Below are 19,009 nucleotides of genomic sequence, written 5' to 3' on the forward strand. Positions count from 1 at the left end.
GACTAATAAAAAAGTTAATGTTTTACTGGAAATGCCTTCTGCTTTCTCATAAACTTCTTAATTTGCTCCATGACCTCCTCAGTTTTTAAGGTGTATATGATGGGATTCAGCAGAGGAGGAAGGGCTGCTGACAAAGATGTGTTGAGGATTCTGGTGTCAGTGTCCACCAGTATATATATCCATACAATCAAATATGTTACTAAACACGGAATAAAAAAAATTGCCACTAATGCTAAGTGAGCTGTGCATGTTTTAAATGCTTTCCACCTCCCCTGTGCAGAGGCAATCCTTGTAAGGGCAGCGATAATGCACACATATGATATACTAATGAAAATAACTGGCAAAAAAATGAAAGTAAAAGAATAAACAATAGCTATAGTCCTATTTGCACTATAACTGCTACAGGCTTCTTTGTACATGGGTCCATGATCACAAAAAAAACTCTTAATGACAGGAATAGGTTTGCAGAATGACAAGCGTGCTATAAAAACCACTGCAACAACAAAATATGTTAAAGCTAATACCCAGCAGAAACCAATTATAATAAACATCCTCACATTTGTGTTTATTGTGCTGCTTCTCAGTGGAAAACAAATAGAGACAAGTCTTTCATAAGACATAACAACAAGGGCGAGAGATTCCAGGGCATAGAAAGAATGAAAGAAGAACAGCTGAGTTAAACATGACTCATATAACACAAATCTTGAGTCAAAAAGAAATTGATGTATACATTTTGGAATGAGAGCTGTGCTAATGCTCACATCTACTACAGATAAATTAAAAACTGCCATGTACTTTGGTGTATGAAGACACTCGGACAGATATATAACAGACATTAGAATGAAGTTGGCTATCAGGGTTCCCAGGTAAATGAAAGCCAGGAATATGAAATAATAATCACTGTGCTGCAGATTCTGAAAACCAGCAATCAGAAACCCCACAGGGGTAGAAAATGTGATGTTTATCTCCATTGCTGCCAGCTGTTGAGAGAATGCTTCAGTATCCTCCTTTTTTACTTTTGCTCAAACCTAAAATTAAAATAGGGCAATGAAAATGAAACATGAAAATACTGTACCACATGCAATAATACTAGAAAACAGTAGCTATCTACAGTACTGCATTATATGCCCAGCATTATTTCATTCACCAGCAGATTTGCTGAATAATGTAACATTTTACAGATACTATGAGATGTCACTGATCATTTTAGTACACCTCTTTAAATTCTTTTGGAAGGCCTTTTTTCCAAATAAAAATTAAAATACCCTGTATATTCTCTGCTATGCTCTAAAAAATAAAACTGATTGAGTAATTAAATAATAATAATAATAATAATAATAATAATAATAATAATAATAATAATAATAATAATAATAATAATAATAAGGGAATATAATATGACGTATTGTATTTAATAGTTTTTCATACCATAAGAAGGCTCCACGGCCAAAACGTTGTGTTTTCTTTCTTCTCTTTTCTGCATGGAATAAACCTATTACTTGTTTTTTTAAATATACTATCTCAGAAGTGCCAGATTTCCACTTTGAAAGGCAGATTATATTTTTTACCTGACAGAGAGATGGTGGAGATAATCTTTGTGCTGTCTTCTTTTCAGCTTCCTACTCTAAGGAATCCATTTATATACCAGAGTGTAGCTGTCATCACCTTGTCCTCAAGTGGTATTACTATTGGTATTACTGTGCACGTGGGGTTCTCTTGTGTCGCAGATAAAAACTCTACAGAATAGTATCATTTTATTAGCTTGTCACTGTCTTCTCTGTTCCAGTCTTCCACAACCCTTTGCGTATAGAAATGCTTCCCATTCTCAATTTTAAACACACTTCCACATAGTTTACATCTGTTCCCTCAGGTTTGTCTTTCCCTTAAATTGTGAAAACGTCCTCTGTGTTGACTTTATCAATGCCTTGAATATTTTTATCAGGTCACTTTTTTGTCTTCTATGTTCAGTATTACAAAAGATTTATTTACTTATTTATTTTAGCTTGTCAATATAAGATATTCATTTAAGCCATGTTATGGTTATTAAGGTTACTCTCCTCTGCTTTGATTCCAGTGAGGCTGCAACTTTTTGGTGACTTGATGATTAACATTGTACACAATATTCACACAACATATACAAATTGTGATGCCCCTGGGAGTGCGGCCATCAAACCAGACTTTTAGTAGGTGGGTCTTGAGACAAAAGAATCCCCAAAGTAAAATTGTAATTTTATTCATGCTTGGGAAATGAAGCAGAAGATAAAGCTAGAAAAGGTAATAGGCAGATTAGGTGATTTATTGAGAGATTAACCGCTGAAAATGCATTGACTGCAGCAGCTGGAAACGACACTCACCCAAGCACAATCATTACAGCAAAAAAAAGCGACCTCTGGGTTCTGGACGGGGTTTACTTGGTTAACAAGCATGGAATGAGAAGCACATGTTAGGAGTCCTTCAGACACTCACCCAGGATCTTTATTTTGGCCCTTGGGCTCTCCAGCGAATTGGTGCTATACACTGCCCTGAACCTGGAGTGAATCCAGGATTCACCAGGGAACCAGCTACTGAATGTCGTTAAAGGGGGGATCTGTTAGTCACAAGGGAGTGGGTGACAAAGAGCATACGGGAGCCTCCTGAAAGTTGCAAACATGAAAGCAAAAGTAGGTCTCCCTGTCTTGTTTGACGCACACCATCTTCCCATTATTTTCTGGGTGATATCTAGAGGAGAGTTTCACTTTGATCCTCAGTCATCTACAAAATGCATGCCAGAATCTGAAGATGAACTGGGGCCCATGCTTGGAAGTAATATCAGTCGGAATGCCATAAAATCTGAATACTTTCTTTGCGAAGACATCTGCCACCTGAGAAGTGGATGACAACTTGGGAAGAGCAACGAAGTGGACAGCCTTCAAGAACAGTCCATAATTACTAGGATCACCAAGCACCCTTGAGAACATGGAAGGTCCTTGACAAAATCCACAGTTCTGGAAGTCAAAGCTCATTAAAGAGTTGGGAGAGATTTCAGCTGGCCTGCACGGATTAAACGAGAATTATGCATTAAACATGTGCATAGGTTCTCCTGAAAACAATGACCTAAACAAATGTGTAATCTGCATACAGTACATAGAGAAAGAAAGGAGCTACTGATCACAACCTGCTCTTTATGAAGTATTGTTTTTTATTTTTAAGTTAAATCTTACCACTATTTACAATAATTTTAGTGAATTTTAAAGGTACATTCTTAAAGTTACTACAAGTATTAGAGACATTTTTTGTAATGCAAATGTGAAAAAAAGAAAAAAAGACATCCACTTACTGTATGTACTACTAAATGTAGTATTAAAAATGATTACAGTATTAGGTATTAGCCATGTAAAATATCAGAATATAATCCCAAAGCATTATGGTGGAAAATTACATGTAATGCTTAAGGTGCAGCTAATGTACAACTAAGAGAAGGACAGTGATATCATCAACAAGGAGAAGTCATGATGACTATATTGAATACTTTCTGTGGAACCATACAAAGTTAATCTTCACAAACTAAAATCTGTTATTTGGAGAATACTTCAAGATGACACAGCTTGCTTTCAGATGAACAGAAACAGGTGAAGTCAGTGAAGGGAAGATGACAAGGTGTCCAGCTATGAACTGGTATCATAGCAGTATGTCCAAAATTCAGCAGCCAGAATCCTGACCAGGTCTAGTGCAAGTGTACACATTACTCCTATCCTGGAGTCCTTGCACTGGCTTCCGGTCAAATTCCTCGTGGACTTTAAAATCCTCATGCTCACCTATAAGGCTTTACATGGCTTGGCACCTCAATACCTGTCTGAACTTTTATCGCCCTACTCCCCACCTCGCAACCTCCGCTCTTCAAATTCTGCCCTCCTTACTGTCCCCCAAGCCCGTCTACATTGTATGGGCGACAGGGCCTTCTCCTGCTATGCTCCCAAGCTCTGGAACTCTTTGCCCAAGGATATTAGAGAGTCACATTCTCTAAACTCCTTCAAATCCAGACTCAAAACCTTCTTCTTCAGAAAAGCCTTTACTTAACTGGTTCCATTCTTCACCCCTCTGCTCTTCTTAATACCAACTTCCACGGTCTCCTCTATTGTTATTGTTGTATTGTTGTAATTATAATTGTGTCCTATCTTGTGAAATCTTCTTAGTTATTGTTGTAGTCTTCTTATTTATTGTTGTAGTCTTCTTATTTATTGTTATTGTCATTTATTGTCATCCTGTAAAGCGCTTTGAGAAGCCACCTTTAAAGGCGCTATATAAAATAAAGTTTATTATTATTATTATTATTATTATTATTATTATTATTATTATTATTATTATTATTATTATTATTATCATGGACCAGTGTTCAAAGAGGCCTGCAGCAGCTACACTTCAAACTGGACCATAGCCAGTGTTTATCTTGTTTCTTACTTTTTTGTACCACTTTGATTAGTTTATCATACTTTTGTATTATAGTTGCTCTTTTAAGGATTTCGTCTGCTCAGGGGAGGTGGAAAGCATTTAAAACATGCACGGCTCACTTAGTCTTAGTGGCCATGTATATTATACCTATTTTAGTAACATATATGATTGGATGGTCAAATGTGCTGGTGGACACTAACACCAGAATCCTCAACACATCTCTGTCTATGACCCTGCCTCCTCTGCTAAATCCCATCATATATACCTTAAAAACTGAGGAGGTAATGGGGCAAATTAAAAAGTTTATCAGAAAGCAAAAAACTTCTCCAGTAAATTAATAGTATTCTTAAATATTCTGCAAGTGTGAGTTATTTTCTCTGTACAGACTAAAAGATACTTAATCCTTAATTTTATGATGCAGAGACAACTCTAATAAAAAATACAGCATACAGTACATTGTAATTTACAGTATCTTATTATTCTTAACTTGTAACTTATTTTCTCAAACATGAGTGATATAAAACATCTGTCATTCATTATTAATGCTTTTCAAAAGCTAAACTTTACAAGGCCAAAGGATATTTACCTTTTTACTTTAAAGAGACTTCAACATCCATGTAAGTTGCAAGTAATTACTATTTTACAGTAACAGAAAAAATGTGTGATCTTGTAATTCAGTTGCATATCACATACTGTATAAAATATGAAACAATATATTTTGGTGAAAACAAAGTACACTGACACTCACTACCAACCTCTGAGTAGACTTATTAACTATTTCACAATAAATGGCAAATAATAAACCCTCTGGAGGCTCAGTTCTGTTCAAAATACTCTGTTTGGGATCCAGGAATTACCCTTTGATTCCTTTAATCCTAAAACATTTCTTTTTACCTTGCCTGTTGCCACAACACTGTATCCAGTTCATAGCTGGACACCTTGTCATCTTACATTCACTTGTTCAGAGTAGATTTAGATACCCCAGGGAGTAGAGCATTGCAGTAGTCAATTCGAGAGAATACAAATATGTTGATCAGCTTTTCAGCCACAGTTAATGATAGCATAGGGCGTAGTCTTGCGATATTTCTAAGGTGAAAAAAAGATGTTTTGACAGTATGCTGTACATATGGGTCGAATGTTAAGCCAGAATCGAATATAACCCCAAGGTTTTTCAATTTTGATTGAAGCTCAAGTACAGAGCCATCTACAGACAGGGTTACAGGACTGGCTTTACGAAGTTGATGGGGGGTACCAATAAGCATGACTTCAGTCTTGTCACAGTTAAGATGAAGGAAGTTTTGAGTCATCCAAATTTTTATGTCAGAGATGCAATTAGATAGAATAGAGACAGCCACATCAGTGTCGGGTTTGGTATGGATGTATATTTGAGTATCATCAGCGTAAAAATGAAAGCTGAGGATATGTGATCTTAAAAGCTGACCAAGTGGGAACATGTAAATGCTGAAAGGCAAGAGGCCCAGTATTGAGCCCTGGGAGACACCAGACTTGACAAGACCAATTTCAGACCTGTACCCATTGAGAGAGACAAAGTGACAGCGATCAGTGAGGTAAGACTTAAACCATTTGAGGGCAGTGTCAGAGACTCCAAACACAGTCTCGAGACGAGAAAGTAAGATGTTATGGTCAACAGTGTCAAAGGCAGCACTGAGATCAAGAAGGATGAGTATGGAAAGAGAACCAGAATCAGAAGCTATTAGGAGATTGTTGGTGACTTTGACTAGGGCGGTTTCTGTGCTGTGAAGTTGACGGAAGCCAGATTGGAGGGGTTCGAAAAGGTTGTTTGTCATGAGGTGGTTATGTAACTGAAGTGTGACAGCACGTTCTAGAATTTTAGAGAGAAAGGGTAAGTTGGAGATGGGGCGAAAGTTGTTAAGATTGTCGAGAGCCATGTTAGGCTTCTTTGGCACTGGGGTAATAGCAGAAGTTTTAAGGACCGTTGGTACAATGCCGGTGCTCAAGGATTCATGTATTATATTGAGGACAACTGGACAGAGAGAAGAGAAACAGGACTAGAATAAAGTGGTGGGAATGGGATCTAAAATAGATGTGGTGGGTTTCATGCACATAACTAGTTTGTTTAGGGATGCTGAGTCAAGAAGAGAGAAGCTGGAGAGACGGGAACCAGAGAAGTTGGATGAGGAGGGAGGAGGTATGGAAATTATATCCGTAGTGGAGAGAATGTGATGCCGGATGTTGTCAATCTTAGAACTAAAGAAATCTAAGAATGTGTTGCAAAGTTGTGATGAGGCAGGTAATGTGGTAGGGCAGTTTGGCTTGAGCAGTCTGTTGATGGTGGAGAAAAGATGTCTGGGATTGTTTTGAGTTATGATCACAGAAATAACAGGAACAGGTTTGCAGAATGACAAGTGTGTTATAAAAACCACTGCAACAATAAAAGATATTAAAGATAATACCCGGCAGAACCCAATTATAAAAATCATCCTGCTGTTTGTGTTTATTGTGCTGCTTCTCAGTGGAAAACAAATAGAGACGAGTCTTTCATAAGACATAACAACAAGTGAGAGAGATTCCATGATATGCAAAAAATGAAAAAAAAAATACCGTTTGAGTTAAACATGTCTCATATGACACAAACTTTCAGTCAAAAAGAAATTGACTTATACATTTTGGAATAAGAGCTGTGTTAATGCTCACATCTACTACAGATAAATTAAAAACTGCTGTGTACTTTGGTGTATGAAGACACTCTAAAAGCCATATAATGAACATTAGGAAGAAGCAGTTGCCAGGTAAATGAAAGCCAAGAATATGTACAGTAATAGTAATCACTGTGCTGCACATTCTGAAAGCCAGAGATCAGAAACCCCACAGGGGTAAAAAACGTGGTTTTTATCTCCATTGCTGCCAGCTGAATCTGAATCTTGTGAGTTGCAGGGTGATATGGCTGCTGTGATGTTAGTCCCAAGGGCACTTCGAGAGCCAGTGTTAAAGGTGGGATTTGATGTTGAAGTAGGTCCATAGAGCACCTGGGATTGGGCATTTTGAGATGGACAAGACCCTGCTTTTTTCTGCCTCATTACAGTGCACCCAGCATGGCAGAGGCCCTGTTGCATGGGATGGTAGCAAAATTCAGGGTGCGAAAGGAACTGCATAGCAACCAAGGGCAGACCTTTGGGTCCCAGGTCTTCCAGGAGATGTGCCAGTGGCTGGGGATTAAGAAAATCCCCTCCTCCACTGAGAGTGACAGGTTACTTGGGAGATTTAACTGAATCCTGACCACGCAGCTCACCACACTGACTGCACGTCACCAGAGGGATCTGGAATGTTAACTCCTGCTATCCCTTAGTCTTAGCCTTGGTGTATTAAACGGCAGTGCAGGAGTCCACCAGTTGCACTCCAGCAGCCCTTAGTCTTAGCCTTGGTGTATTAAACGGCAGTGCAGGAGTCCACCAGTTGCACTCCAGCAGCCCTTAGTCTTAGCCTTGGTGTATTAAATGGCGGTGCAGGAGTCCACCAGTTGCACTCCAGCAGCCCAGATGTTTGGGAAGGAGCTACAAACCCCTGTAGACCTGGCATTTGGAGTGCTTCCCGGAGAAAATCCTAAGACCTTGACTATTTGGTTGATATTTGGAACAGGATTTAGGGGGGGCACACACCAGTTCTCAAGGGTGCACTTGACTGAGGCGGGGGTCCACCAGAAGAGGTACTACCCCAGACTAGCTTTTTCTTGCACTTTCCTGGAATGATTATCAAAGGTGGTGTGCACAAGGAACTAGTCAGTGGTGCTTCACTGGGATTGGTTGGTGCCCTACAGAGCTTAACCAGACTTCAGCCCTGCAGGAGTTAGCCAATAAACTTTGTAGGAGAAAGCAAGGGAAGCAGAGCCGGAGACTGCTGTATACAGCAGAGATGTCCTCTCACATAAATATAAAATGGAGACCACGAGACCTCAAGTTTAACAGAAGGGCTTTCTCATGTTATATTAGTTAAAATATTGTATTAGTAAAGTGTGTTGGGTGAAATGTATGTTGTTGAATCACGGTCCTGTTTTGCATTAATTCAAATTAATTTCAGTATTTCTCAAATAAAACTATTTTTACAGAAACATTTAATAAACTGGGCCTGGATATTACTGAATCCAGTAAGAAAACCACATTGGTTCTGTAAGGGGTACTGGTGGACCAGCAGTATTTACTATTCCCTCTTGACTAAAATGTCCAGTCTAATGTCCCAGAATACTGACCAGAGACCCTTGAACGAGCTGGTAAATCAAGTCCCCTCCTATATGTAAAGTGTCTTGTGATCCTTTGGGATGCATAGATCTCTACAAGTGCAATTATTTGAACTATTATCATTGCTGTTGTTTTTGTCATTGCTTTTACAGACAGCAACAACGTTTGCAGAACTTTTTTTCAACAGGGCAAAGACAAAATTCATTTGGTGGGAAACTATAAACAAAACACAGAGACAGAAAGCTTCCTACTAGCAGTTTTAGTATGAGAAATGTACACAAAAATATATATGTATGTAAACCATATGCAGTTAAGTGCAATAGCACATGTATCTAATGTACCACAAAGGTAAGAATGGTAATATGTAATAGGTTTATTCCATGCTGAAAAGAGAAGAAAGAAAACACAACATTTTGGCTGTGGGGACTTCTTCGGGTGTGAGCTCACAGCCGAAACGTTGTGATTTCTTCTCTTTTCAGCACAGAATAAACCTATTACTTGGCAGCATATGCATGCTGACGCAGCTACCCACCTGAACTGCTAGAATGGCAATATTATGAGAAATAATGTTAAATGTATTACTCTAACTGTATGGAATAGTAACATGTACTGTACAGGACATTAAATTCATTATTCACTAGAGACCCATTCAAATAAAAAGAAAGGCAAAAATTGGAAGACAGAAGTCATCAGTGAGTCACAGAGCCAAATCAGAAATCTAATGAAAGTTTCACCTCTAAGTTAAGTAGGACTGCAGGGCACAAAAAATACTTTTAGTGGAACCATCTCAGGTGTATCTTCACAAAGTAAAGTGAAGCATATTATCCAGTGAATATAGCTTATCAACATGACCAGCTTTTTTCTGGATCAGGTATGCAGGCAGAAAAGTGGAAGGTGTCCATCTGTGAACTGGTGCTGTGGCCACAGACAAGACCAAAAAGTGCCTTAGGAAGAAAGAAAGCTAAGGTTGAATCCTTGTGTGTCCACAAGAGATTCTCTAAAACAGCCCTTGAAAATTGACCGACAGCAGCATTTATGACTATTTTTTAAATATGGTGGAATGGCTTGTAAATCATTGGTTTGTAGACATTTATGGTAAAACTGTAAGCATGAATATGCATTTTTCCTGCACCATAAGTCTATATTTTATGATCAGTGCCACACAACTTCGAGATCACAATAAATACTTTTTTACTGTTTCTCTAAAACAGTAATTATTTAAATCTTAAAGCTGATTTAACATATTTAAAGAAATAAAGGTAACAAGCATTTGTTGTACTTATAAAATATAACTTTATAAAATAATTAGTAAAACAAAAAACTAAAGACAAATACTTTATATCACTCATGTTTTGAGACTAAGTCTTATAAATTTAAAATCATTTTTTGTAATAACCCAGTTATTTTATAAATTATAAATGATAAGATTAAAATAATTTTATTCAGTAATATTTCACTCTACTATAACACTGAGGACAAAGTACAGTACTATTCATTGGAATCTGAACAGTTCAAAACCCTTGCACTTCAAGACTAATTGGAATACTTATAATTTACTGGAGCAGCTTTCCACTTTCTCATTAACTTCTTAATTTGTTCCATTACCTCTTCAGTTTTTAAGGTGTATATGATGGGATTAATCAAAGGAGGCAGGGTTGTTGACAGAGATGTGTTAAGGATTCTGGTGTCAGTGTCAACTGTTATATTTATCCAGGCAATCACGTATGCTACTAAAAGAGGAATAAAAAATATTACTACTAAAGCTAAGTGAGCCGTGCACGTTTTAAATGCTTTCCACCTCCCCTGTGCATATGAAATCCTGGAAAGAGCAACTATAATGCACAGGTATGATAAACAAATTAAAGCCAGTGGCACAAAAAAGAATGTAACAGTATAAACACCTCCTATAGTAAAACTTACAATATAGCTGCTACAGGCTTCTTTGAACACTGGACCATGATCACAGAAATAACTCTTAATGACAGGAACAGGCTGGCAGAATGACAAGCGTGTTATAAAAACCACTGCAACAACAAAAGCACTTGAAGCTAATACCCAGCAGAATCCAATTATAATGAACATCCTGGTGTTTGTGTTGATTGTGCTGCTTCTCAGAGGAAAACAAATAGAAACAAGTCTTTCATAAGACATAACAACAAGGGAGAGAGATTCCAAGGTATGCAGAAATTGAACAAAGAACATTTGAGTTAAACATGTCTCGTATAAGATAAGTCTTGAGTGAAAAAGAAATTGATCTATACATTTTGGAATAAGAGCTGTGCTGATGCTCACGTCTACTAGAGATAAATTAACAACTGCTATATATTTTGGTGTATGAAGACACTCTGAGAGCCATATAATGGACATTAGGAAGAAGTTGGCAACTAGAGTTGCTAGGTAAACAAAAGCCAGGAATAGGAAATAGTAGTCACTGTGCTGTAGATTCTGAAATCCAGAGATCAGAAACCCCACAGGGGCAGAAGATGTTTTGTTAATCTCCATTGCAGGCAGCTGTTGAAAGGATGTTTCAGTATCCCCTCTTTTCACTTTTTCAAGCCTAAACTTGGAAAAAAGGAATGAAAATCAAAGATGACAATGCAGTAAAATTAACAATGATACTAGAAATACACTACCTACTGTGTCTGCCACCTCATATGTTCGGCATAATTTCATTCACCAGCACTAGTGTAATGTTTTAGAAGTTCTCTGAGTCTCAAAATAGTTTGTATATGGTATTATTTGAGAAATAAACAGAATAATTTAATAATATGATAAAGAATATCATGCTATTTTAATATTGTAATTTTATATTCATTGAAAGATACATTCTCAATAGTGAGATTTGTGTGAGACACATTGCTGAGTATATGATATATTTTACCTGACAGAGAGATGACGGAGGTATTCTTTCTCTGTGCTGCCTTAGTATCATTGTCTTTCCCTAAACCACCTTTTTATGTGCCAGAGTGTAGCTGTGATCACCCTGTCCTCGCGTGATATTGGAATTCCTGTGGGTATGTGTGGGTGCTCTTGGGTTACTGAGAAAGGTGCGTAAAATATAGTAATGTCATGCATACGATGGATAGGGGATTAATACTATTTTACATTGAGCCATTTTTTCCATCTCTAAGGAACATCTACAGTATATGTTCCAAGCAACTGAATGAGTGAATGACACAGTGCTGTGATGCACTTGATGAGTGAGGCTTGCTTGCTTGACAAAGGTCATAACCTCTATCTGATTACTATACCCCCTGCCCTGTTTTTGACCCTGTATAAGCACAACGCAGGTGCATGTTGTACAGTAAAAATGAACTGCAGAGGACTGCTTCCTGAGGTATTGCAGGTCAAATTGAAGCCATGTGATCCACTGATTTCTATGAGAATTGCCCAAAAATCAAAGCTGGACTGCAAGGTGTGCTCATGCAGGAAAAGAAACCTCCCCTGACAAAGCAGCATCCCAACAAAATGCTTTGAACAATGGTGCACAACAAAATCTATAAAGCTGACAAAGTGAAAACAAAATGTAAGAAAATAAAAAAAATGTTAAAAATGTCATACTTTGTCATTTTTATATTATATTTTAGAAAGACAGAGCCCTTAACGGTAATTTTGTATCTGTTCTTATCCTTCTATAGTTTGTGAATGTACAGTCTTGAAGGCTAATGTAGTCCATGTGTGTTTGTGCATGTGTAAGTGTGAGGGGCTAACTAATTATTTCAACATTCTTTTATGAAACATTTCACTGAGGTAATAGTATAAGTTAAGTATAAGTTTATATAATAGTAAAAATAGTATAAGTTTAAACATAAAGTCATTTTTCATTATTAAACACTGGCTTCAAATCTCTCCAACTGATCTGGCTGCATGTGACTGCAAGCAGACAGAGTCAGCACTTAAAGTTTTCAAGAAGCCAGGCCAAGAGAGTGAGTTAGTGAAGTATAGAATTCTGCCCAAGATGTTCTTCCTGAAACAGATGAAATCTTGTGTTTGTAAACCCACTGTTATTTCAGCCTGATCAATGAATTTAGACAGTTTTACTCTTTATTTTGTCAAAATCTAGAACATCTGAGTATATTTTGAAAATCTATAGCCGTGATGTACCAAGTTCCAATTTTGTCTTGTGGCCAGACCTGTCACGTAATCCCTCCTCTTAAGGGTTTTCCAGATGGCCTTCTCCACTTACATTCGGATTATACCGTCTGCTTAGGGTCCTGTACTACGCTTTGTGGAGCCTGGACCAGCTCCCGTTACACAGACATCCAGAAGACAAACTGTGCACAGGCTGTTTTTAAAGACCAAAATCTATGAGCGTATGTATTGTATTAACATATTAGCATTCTGTGTTCACCGCAGGTCTTTTCATAGATATATTCTATTATGTCTGTTGCTTGTTGCGCATATTTTAGTTATACAGTATCAATAAATTGTATATTGTGTATTTAGAATCTGTGTGTGAGACTGTAAATTATTATGCTTTATTGGTTCTTAAAAGTTGTCAAGTACACTTGCAATTTATGTCACGATTGTCATCCCTCCTCTGGAGGGCGCTCCGACCCTTTTTAGTTCCATTATTACATTCACCTGCCCCTTGTTCCATGTGTATTATTTAAACCCCGGACCTCTGCGCTCAACATTGGAAGATGGACGCCACAAGGCTTGCCTATTCCCCGGTCTCGTGGGTAGCCTGAGGGCAGGTCTTATTCCCCGGCATCCGGACCATCTGGGTCTGGGGCTCGGAGCTCCTGACACCGTTATCTTTTTACTTCCGTGTTCTTCATTCCTCGTCCCCGTTCCGATCTCTCTTTGGATGGATCTCCCGGCTATGCACTTTTGGACTGCTTCCTGGTTTCCCCTTTGAGGTGTTTTTGGACTGTGCCACGCCCCCAGAGGACCGGAACACTGCCGTCACGCCCCACTGTCAGTCATCCCGTCCTGATCCTGTTGTGTTTCCCTGTTGCCCTTCTCCAGTCTCTTCTGGATTTTACCGTCTGCATAGGGTCCTAAATACTCACTACACGGGAGTCTGAACCAGCTCCTGTGACATTTACTGTTACAATTTCTGATTGTTACAGCAAATTAAAATCCTCATCTGCTTTTATATAACAGTTAGTTGAGGCAAGGGTAATATCGAAACATTTCTTGAAAAACTCTAAGATATCAGCTTCAATAAGGTGCCTGAGGGGCTTGTTCTAGTCTTCTACAACCCTTTGCTTTAAAGAAGAGGCTCCTGTTCTTGGCTTTAAAAGCAGTTCCTTATTGTTTTCGTTTGTATCCTCTAGTTTCTCTATCACTGTTTTTTTCTAAATGTCCTCAGGAAAAATTTTGTCAATACCATTGAAGATTTTAAAATACTTGGGGTGGGTCCTCTCATTACTTTTGATATTAAATATAATATCAATAATTAGCTATTTCAGCTTATCGATATAGGGCTTTCCTTTAAGACCTAGAATGCATCTGGTTGCTTTTTTCTGCTCTGACACCATCATGTACAGAGAAAACATGAGAGAAAAATACTTTAATAGGGGATTACAGTAAAGAAAAAGGAACACCATATATACAGTATGGTGTTTCCCAGCTTTTGAGCACTGCTGCATGTGCTGAATTCAATATTTTCTTGAGACATCCTTCAAGGTAATTAAATAGAGGCAGCTCTAGCATTGGTGTGTGTGTTAGAATTTCACCATTTTAAAATATTTTTGTTAACAGATCATCTTTCAGATATCACAATGGTACACCAGTTAGAACAGATGCTTCTCTGTGCCAGTATCATGAGTTCAGTTTTGGATTTGTGGTGCTCTCAGTGTGGAGTTTGTATATTGCCATCATGATTCATCTGGGTTCTCCGGGTTCCTCCTAGAGTCCAACGACATGCTAGTAGGTAATTTGGGTTCTGGAAAAAGTAACCCTGGTATAAGTGTGTGTGTGTTTGTATCTTTCTACCCTTTGATGGACTGGATAGACTGGCATCCCATCTGGGATATATTCTGCCTTCTGCATGTTGCATCCTGGGATACATCTTCCCAAGACTCTGTATTGGAAGAAGCGATTAGAAAATGAATTGAATATTTTTCATCATACTTGGTAGTCAGCAATTTTAAAATAATTAAATCCCCAAAAATATACCTAGTGGACATTAAAAGAGAGATCCTCACCACACCAATATGCACATTTCCCTATTAGGAATACTGTTTGTAATGTGTTATATATTTTAGTGTGCCCACACACCAGAAATGGAAAATATTGTCCATAAGTTTGTCATCTTCCTTTTATAATTAAGTTTTCTCACATGAAACTTAAAGTAAAACTAATTTAAATGACCTTCGTCACAATCAAAATAAATGGTAGTGCTCTTCAAATCCAATACCTACTGCAATCATGTGATTTTATACTTTTAACTTAGGGTAGATTTTTTAATTACTACAGTAACAATATAATGTAATATAGCATGTTTTTAAATGGTTCATACACTGATGTTTCTATTAATTAATTTATTTATAGGATTTCATTTTTTAGAGCAGCATTGTTTTTGTATATTGTTGAATTCTTTATTTTTCTATATGGTTATTTTAAACATATTAAAAATTAGAAACGGGGAACTCGGATAAATGACATACGCTGTCTTAATGGGGAGGATTTTAATGAAGGTTTCAAGGTGCTTTATTTACACAGGATGCTCAGTCATCATTCTATCAATATCAACAAACTACAAAAAGAAATATCAAAACAATCCAGAACAGGGAGACCTGACTAAAATATGAATTTCAGCCACAGGTCCACTTCTGAAGCAAACTCTCTTGAAACATTTAGTTTGATTCACACCTGGAGTGATTGATCTCCACAAAATCAGGTCTTTCGAAGAGACACATCACATTGAGATATAGTGCAGTAGCTCTCCTCCATAGAAACGATGATATCCCCAATGACCAAGAAGCAGCTGGTTAAATTGTCAGTGCATTGTCTTCCTGAGAGGTGAAGACAATTATTCTCATATTTGCTAAACCAAGAAAAACTAAGGAAGGGATTAAAAGGACCTAATTTTTATGCCCATATTTGTTGTGGACCAACATGCCCTGTCTCCTGTCATATTAGTTAAAATATTGTAGTGGTCAAGTGTTTTGGAGCTTTGGGACACTGCAGTTTTATGAAATAATAATTTAATAATAATAATAAAGTGTCATCCATTCAAACAAAAAGAAGAAAAGAAAAATAAAAAGAAATACAGAAAGTCAGCAGTGAGTCACAGAACCAAATCAGACAATAGATTAATGTTTAGCCTGCTAAATAAGTCAAAGAAGACTGTAAATTAAAATAAATATTTTCAATGGAACCACACATGGTGAATCTTCTCAAAGTAAAGAATTTTATTCAGTAAATACATGTAGTGCAGGTGACACAGCTTTCTATCAAATCAATAAAACCAGAAAAGTGGAGATAACAAAGTTGTGAACTGGGTAGAGTGCTGTGGCTACAGACAAGGTAAAAAAAGTATATTAGGAGGGAAAAGAGTAAAGGGTGAATCCTGAATCCATGGAGTTTGATCATTGTTTGAGAATTATGGTGGAATAATTTGTAAATCAAAAAAGATTGTGTGTATTCAGGAAGTTACAAAGACAAAACTGTGAGAATAAATGTAAATTTTAGCCTCACTGTAAATATATAACTATTATATAGGTGTTCTCACTTAATACTTTACCTTTGCTGTTTCTATAATATACTATTTTAATTTAAAAGATATGTCGTGATCTATTTAAATGAAAAAAGAAAAAAAATCCGCTGAATGTTTGAAAAGCACTTGGATGTCTGCAAATGAAATACAAATGTTTTTTTTTAATGTTTGAAACAAAGACATAGAAAATCAAAATTAAACTCTATAATTTCACAATCACTGTAACACATTTTTAGTTATAAGATTGATAGAATGTTATTCTGTACTTCTGTAATGTAAAACTGAGAACAAAGGATAATTTACTCTGTACAGAGACATCAAACTAAAAGACTAATAAGAAAGTTAATGTTTTACTGAAACTGCCTTCTGATTTCTTATAAACTTCTTAATTTGCTCCATGACCTCCTCAGTTTTTAAGGTGTATATGATGGGATTCAGCAGAGGAGGAAGGGCTGCTGACCAAGATGTGTTGAGGATTCTGGTGTCAGTGTCCACCCATATATTTATGTATGCAATCAAATATGTTACCAAAAATGGAATAAAAAAAATTGCCACTAATGCTAAGTGAGCTGTGCATGTTTTAAATGCTTTCCACCTCCCCTGGGCAGAGGCAATCCTTGTAAGGGCAGCTATAATGCACACGTATGATATAGTAATGAAAGCCACTGGCAAAAAAATGAAAGTAAAAGTATAAACAATACCTATAATCTTATTTGTACTATTACTGCTACAGGCTTCTCTGTACACTGGTCCATGATCACAAAAAAAACTGTTAATGACAGGAACAGGTTTGCAGAATGACAAGCGTGTTATAAAAACCACTGCAACAACAAAATATGTTAAAGCCAGTACCCAGCAGAAACCAATTATAAAGAACATCGTCACATTTGTGTTTATTGTGCTACTTCTCAGTGGAAAACAAATAGAGACGAGTCTTTCATAAGACATAACAACAAGGGCGAGAGATTCCAGGGCATAGAAAGAATGAAAGAAGAACAGCTGAGTTAAACATGACTCATATAACACAAATCTTGAGTCAAAAAGAAATTGATGTATACATTTTGGAATAAGAGCTGTGCTAATGCTCACATCTACTACAGATAAATTAAAAACTGCTACGTACTTTGGTGTATGAAGACACTCGGACAGATATATAACAGACATTAGAATGAAGTTGGCTATTAGGGTTCCCAGGTAAATGAAAGCCAGGAATATGAAATAATAATCACTGTGCTGCAGATTCTGAAAACCAGCAATCAGAAACCCCACAGGGGTAGAAAATGTAGTGTTTATCTCCATTGCTGCCAGCTGTTGAGAGAGTGCTTCAGTAAACTCCTTTTTTTACTTTTTCTCAAACCTAAAATTAAAATAGGGCAATGAAGATAAAATAAGTAAATACAGTACCATATACAATAATACTATTAAAGAGTAACTATCTCTACATGAAATGCCCAGCATTATTTCCTTCACTGGTATATTGCTGCATAATGTCACATTTTACAGACACTACAGTATGAGATATCAGTGATCATTTTAGTATACCGATTTTTAGGAAGGCCTTGATTGTAAATAAAAATTAAAACAGCCAGTACATTTTCTGCTATGATCTGAAAAATAAAGCAGATCGAGTAATTTAATAATAAAAATAGAAGGGAATATAATATGATGTATTTCATATTTCTCAGAAGTGCCAGATTTCCATTTTGAAAAGCATATAATTTTTTTACCTGACAGAGAGATGGTGGAGATAATCTTTCTCTGTGCTGTCTTCATTACAGCTTCCTACCCTAAGGCATCCATTTATGTACCAGAGTGTAGCTGTCATAACCCTGTCCTCAAGTGGTATTACTATTCCTGTTTGCATGTGTGGGTTCTCTTGTGTCACAGATAATAACTCTACATAATAGTATCATGCATATGATGAATAGGGGATTGTTTTCTGAAAGATCCCAGGGTATTAGCTTGTGGCTGTCTCCTCTTTTCCAGTCTACCACATCCCTTTGCATATAGAAGTGCCCCCCATTCTCAATTTTAAATTGATTTCCTCATAGTTTACATACATGTATGTTCCCTCAGGTTTGTCTTTTCCTTAAATTATGAAAACAACCTCTGTGTTGACTTTATCAGTGCCTTGAATAATTTGTATCAGGTTGTATCAGGTCACTTTATTGTCTTCTATTTTCAATCTTAAAAAATATGTACTTACTTATTTATTTTAGCTTGTCAATATAAGATATTCATTTAAGCCATGTTATGGTTATTAAGGTTTCCCTCCTCTGCTTTGATTCCAGTGAGGCTGCAACTTTTTGGTGACTTGATGACTAACATTGTACACAATATTCACACAACATATACAAATTATGATGTCCCTGGGAGTGCAGCCATCAAACCAGACTTTTAGTTGGTGGGTCGTGAGACAAAAGAATCCCCAAAGCAATGTTGTTATTTTTTTAGTGCCTGGGAAATGAAGCAGAAAATAAAGCTGGAAAAGGAATACAAAGAACTCAAGCACCCTTGAGAACATGGAAGGTCCTTGACGAAGTCTGCAGTTCTGGAAGTCTAAGGGAATTAAAGAGTCAGGAGAGATTGCAACTGGCCAGCAGGGAGTGAATGAGAATGTTTGGCCTTGTTGCTTGACACATTGTAATGAAGGGAGGCAATGCCAAACCTCATTTTTGGCCATCGGAAGTACTGTTTC

The 19,009-nt window shown here is 37.1% G+C and overlaps 3 protein-coding genes across 3 annotated transcripts; all 3 read right to left on the reverse strand.

Annotated features, from left to right (window-relative positions):
• LOC148658280 (olfactory receptor 4C3-like) lies at positions 1 to 971 on the reverse strand. The gene has a single exon (XM_088639832.1). The coding sequence runs from the start codon at positions 969 to 971 to the stop codon at positions 15 to 17; it is 957 nt and encodes a 318-aa protein (XP_088495958.1). The 3' UTR covers positions 1 to 14.
• A 9,204-nt stretch (positions 972 to 10,175) lies between these two features.
• Positions 10,176 to 11,144, reverse strand: LOC148658281 (olfactory receptor 6S1-like). Its single transcript, XM_088639853.1, has one exon. The coding sequence runs from the start codon at positions 11,142 to 11,144 to the stop codon at positions 10,176 to 10,178; it is 969 nt and encodes a 322-aa protein (XP_088495979.1).
• Positions 11,145 to 16,653: 5,509 nt separating this feature from the next.
• LOC148658282 (olfactory receptor 2A12-like) lies at positions 16,654 to 17,610 on the reverse strand. The gene has a single exon (XM_088639854.1). It carries the CDS (start codon positions 17,608 to 17,610, stop codon positions 16,654 to 16,656), a length of 957 nt encoding a protein of 318 aa, XP_088495980.1.
• Positions 17,611 to 19,009: the final 1,399 nt, after the last annotated feature.

This window comes from Lepisosteus platostomus, chromosome 7, assembly GCF_059453375.1.
Source record: "Lepisosteus platostomus isolate fLepPlt1 chromosome 7, fLepPlt1.hap1, whole genome shotgun sequence".
Classification (NCBI taxonomy): domain Eukaryota; kingdom Metazoa; phylum Chordata; class Actinopteri; order Semionotiformes; family Lepisosteidae; genus Lepisosteus; species Lepisosteus platostomus.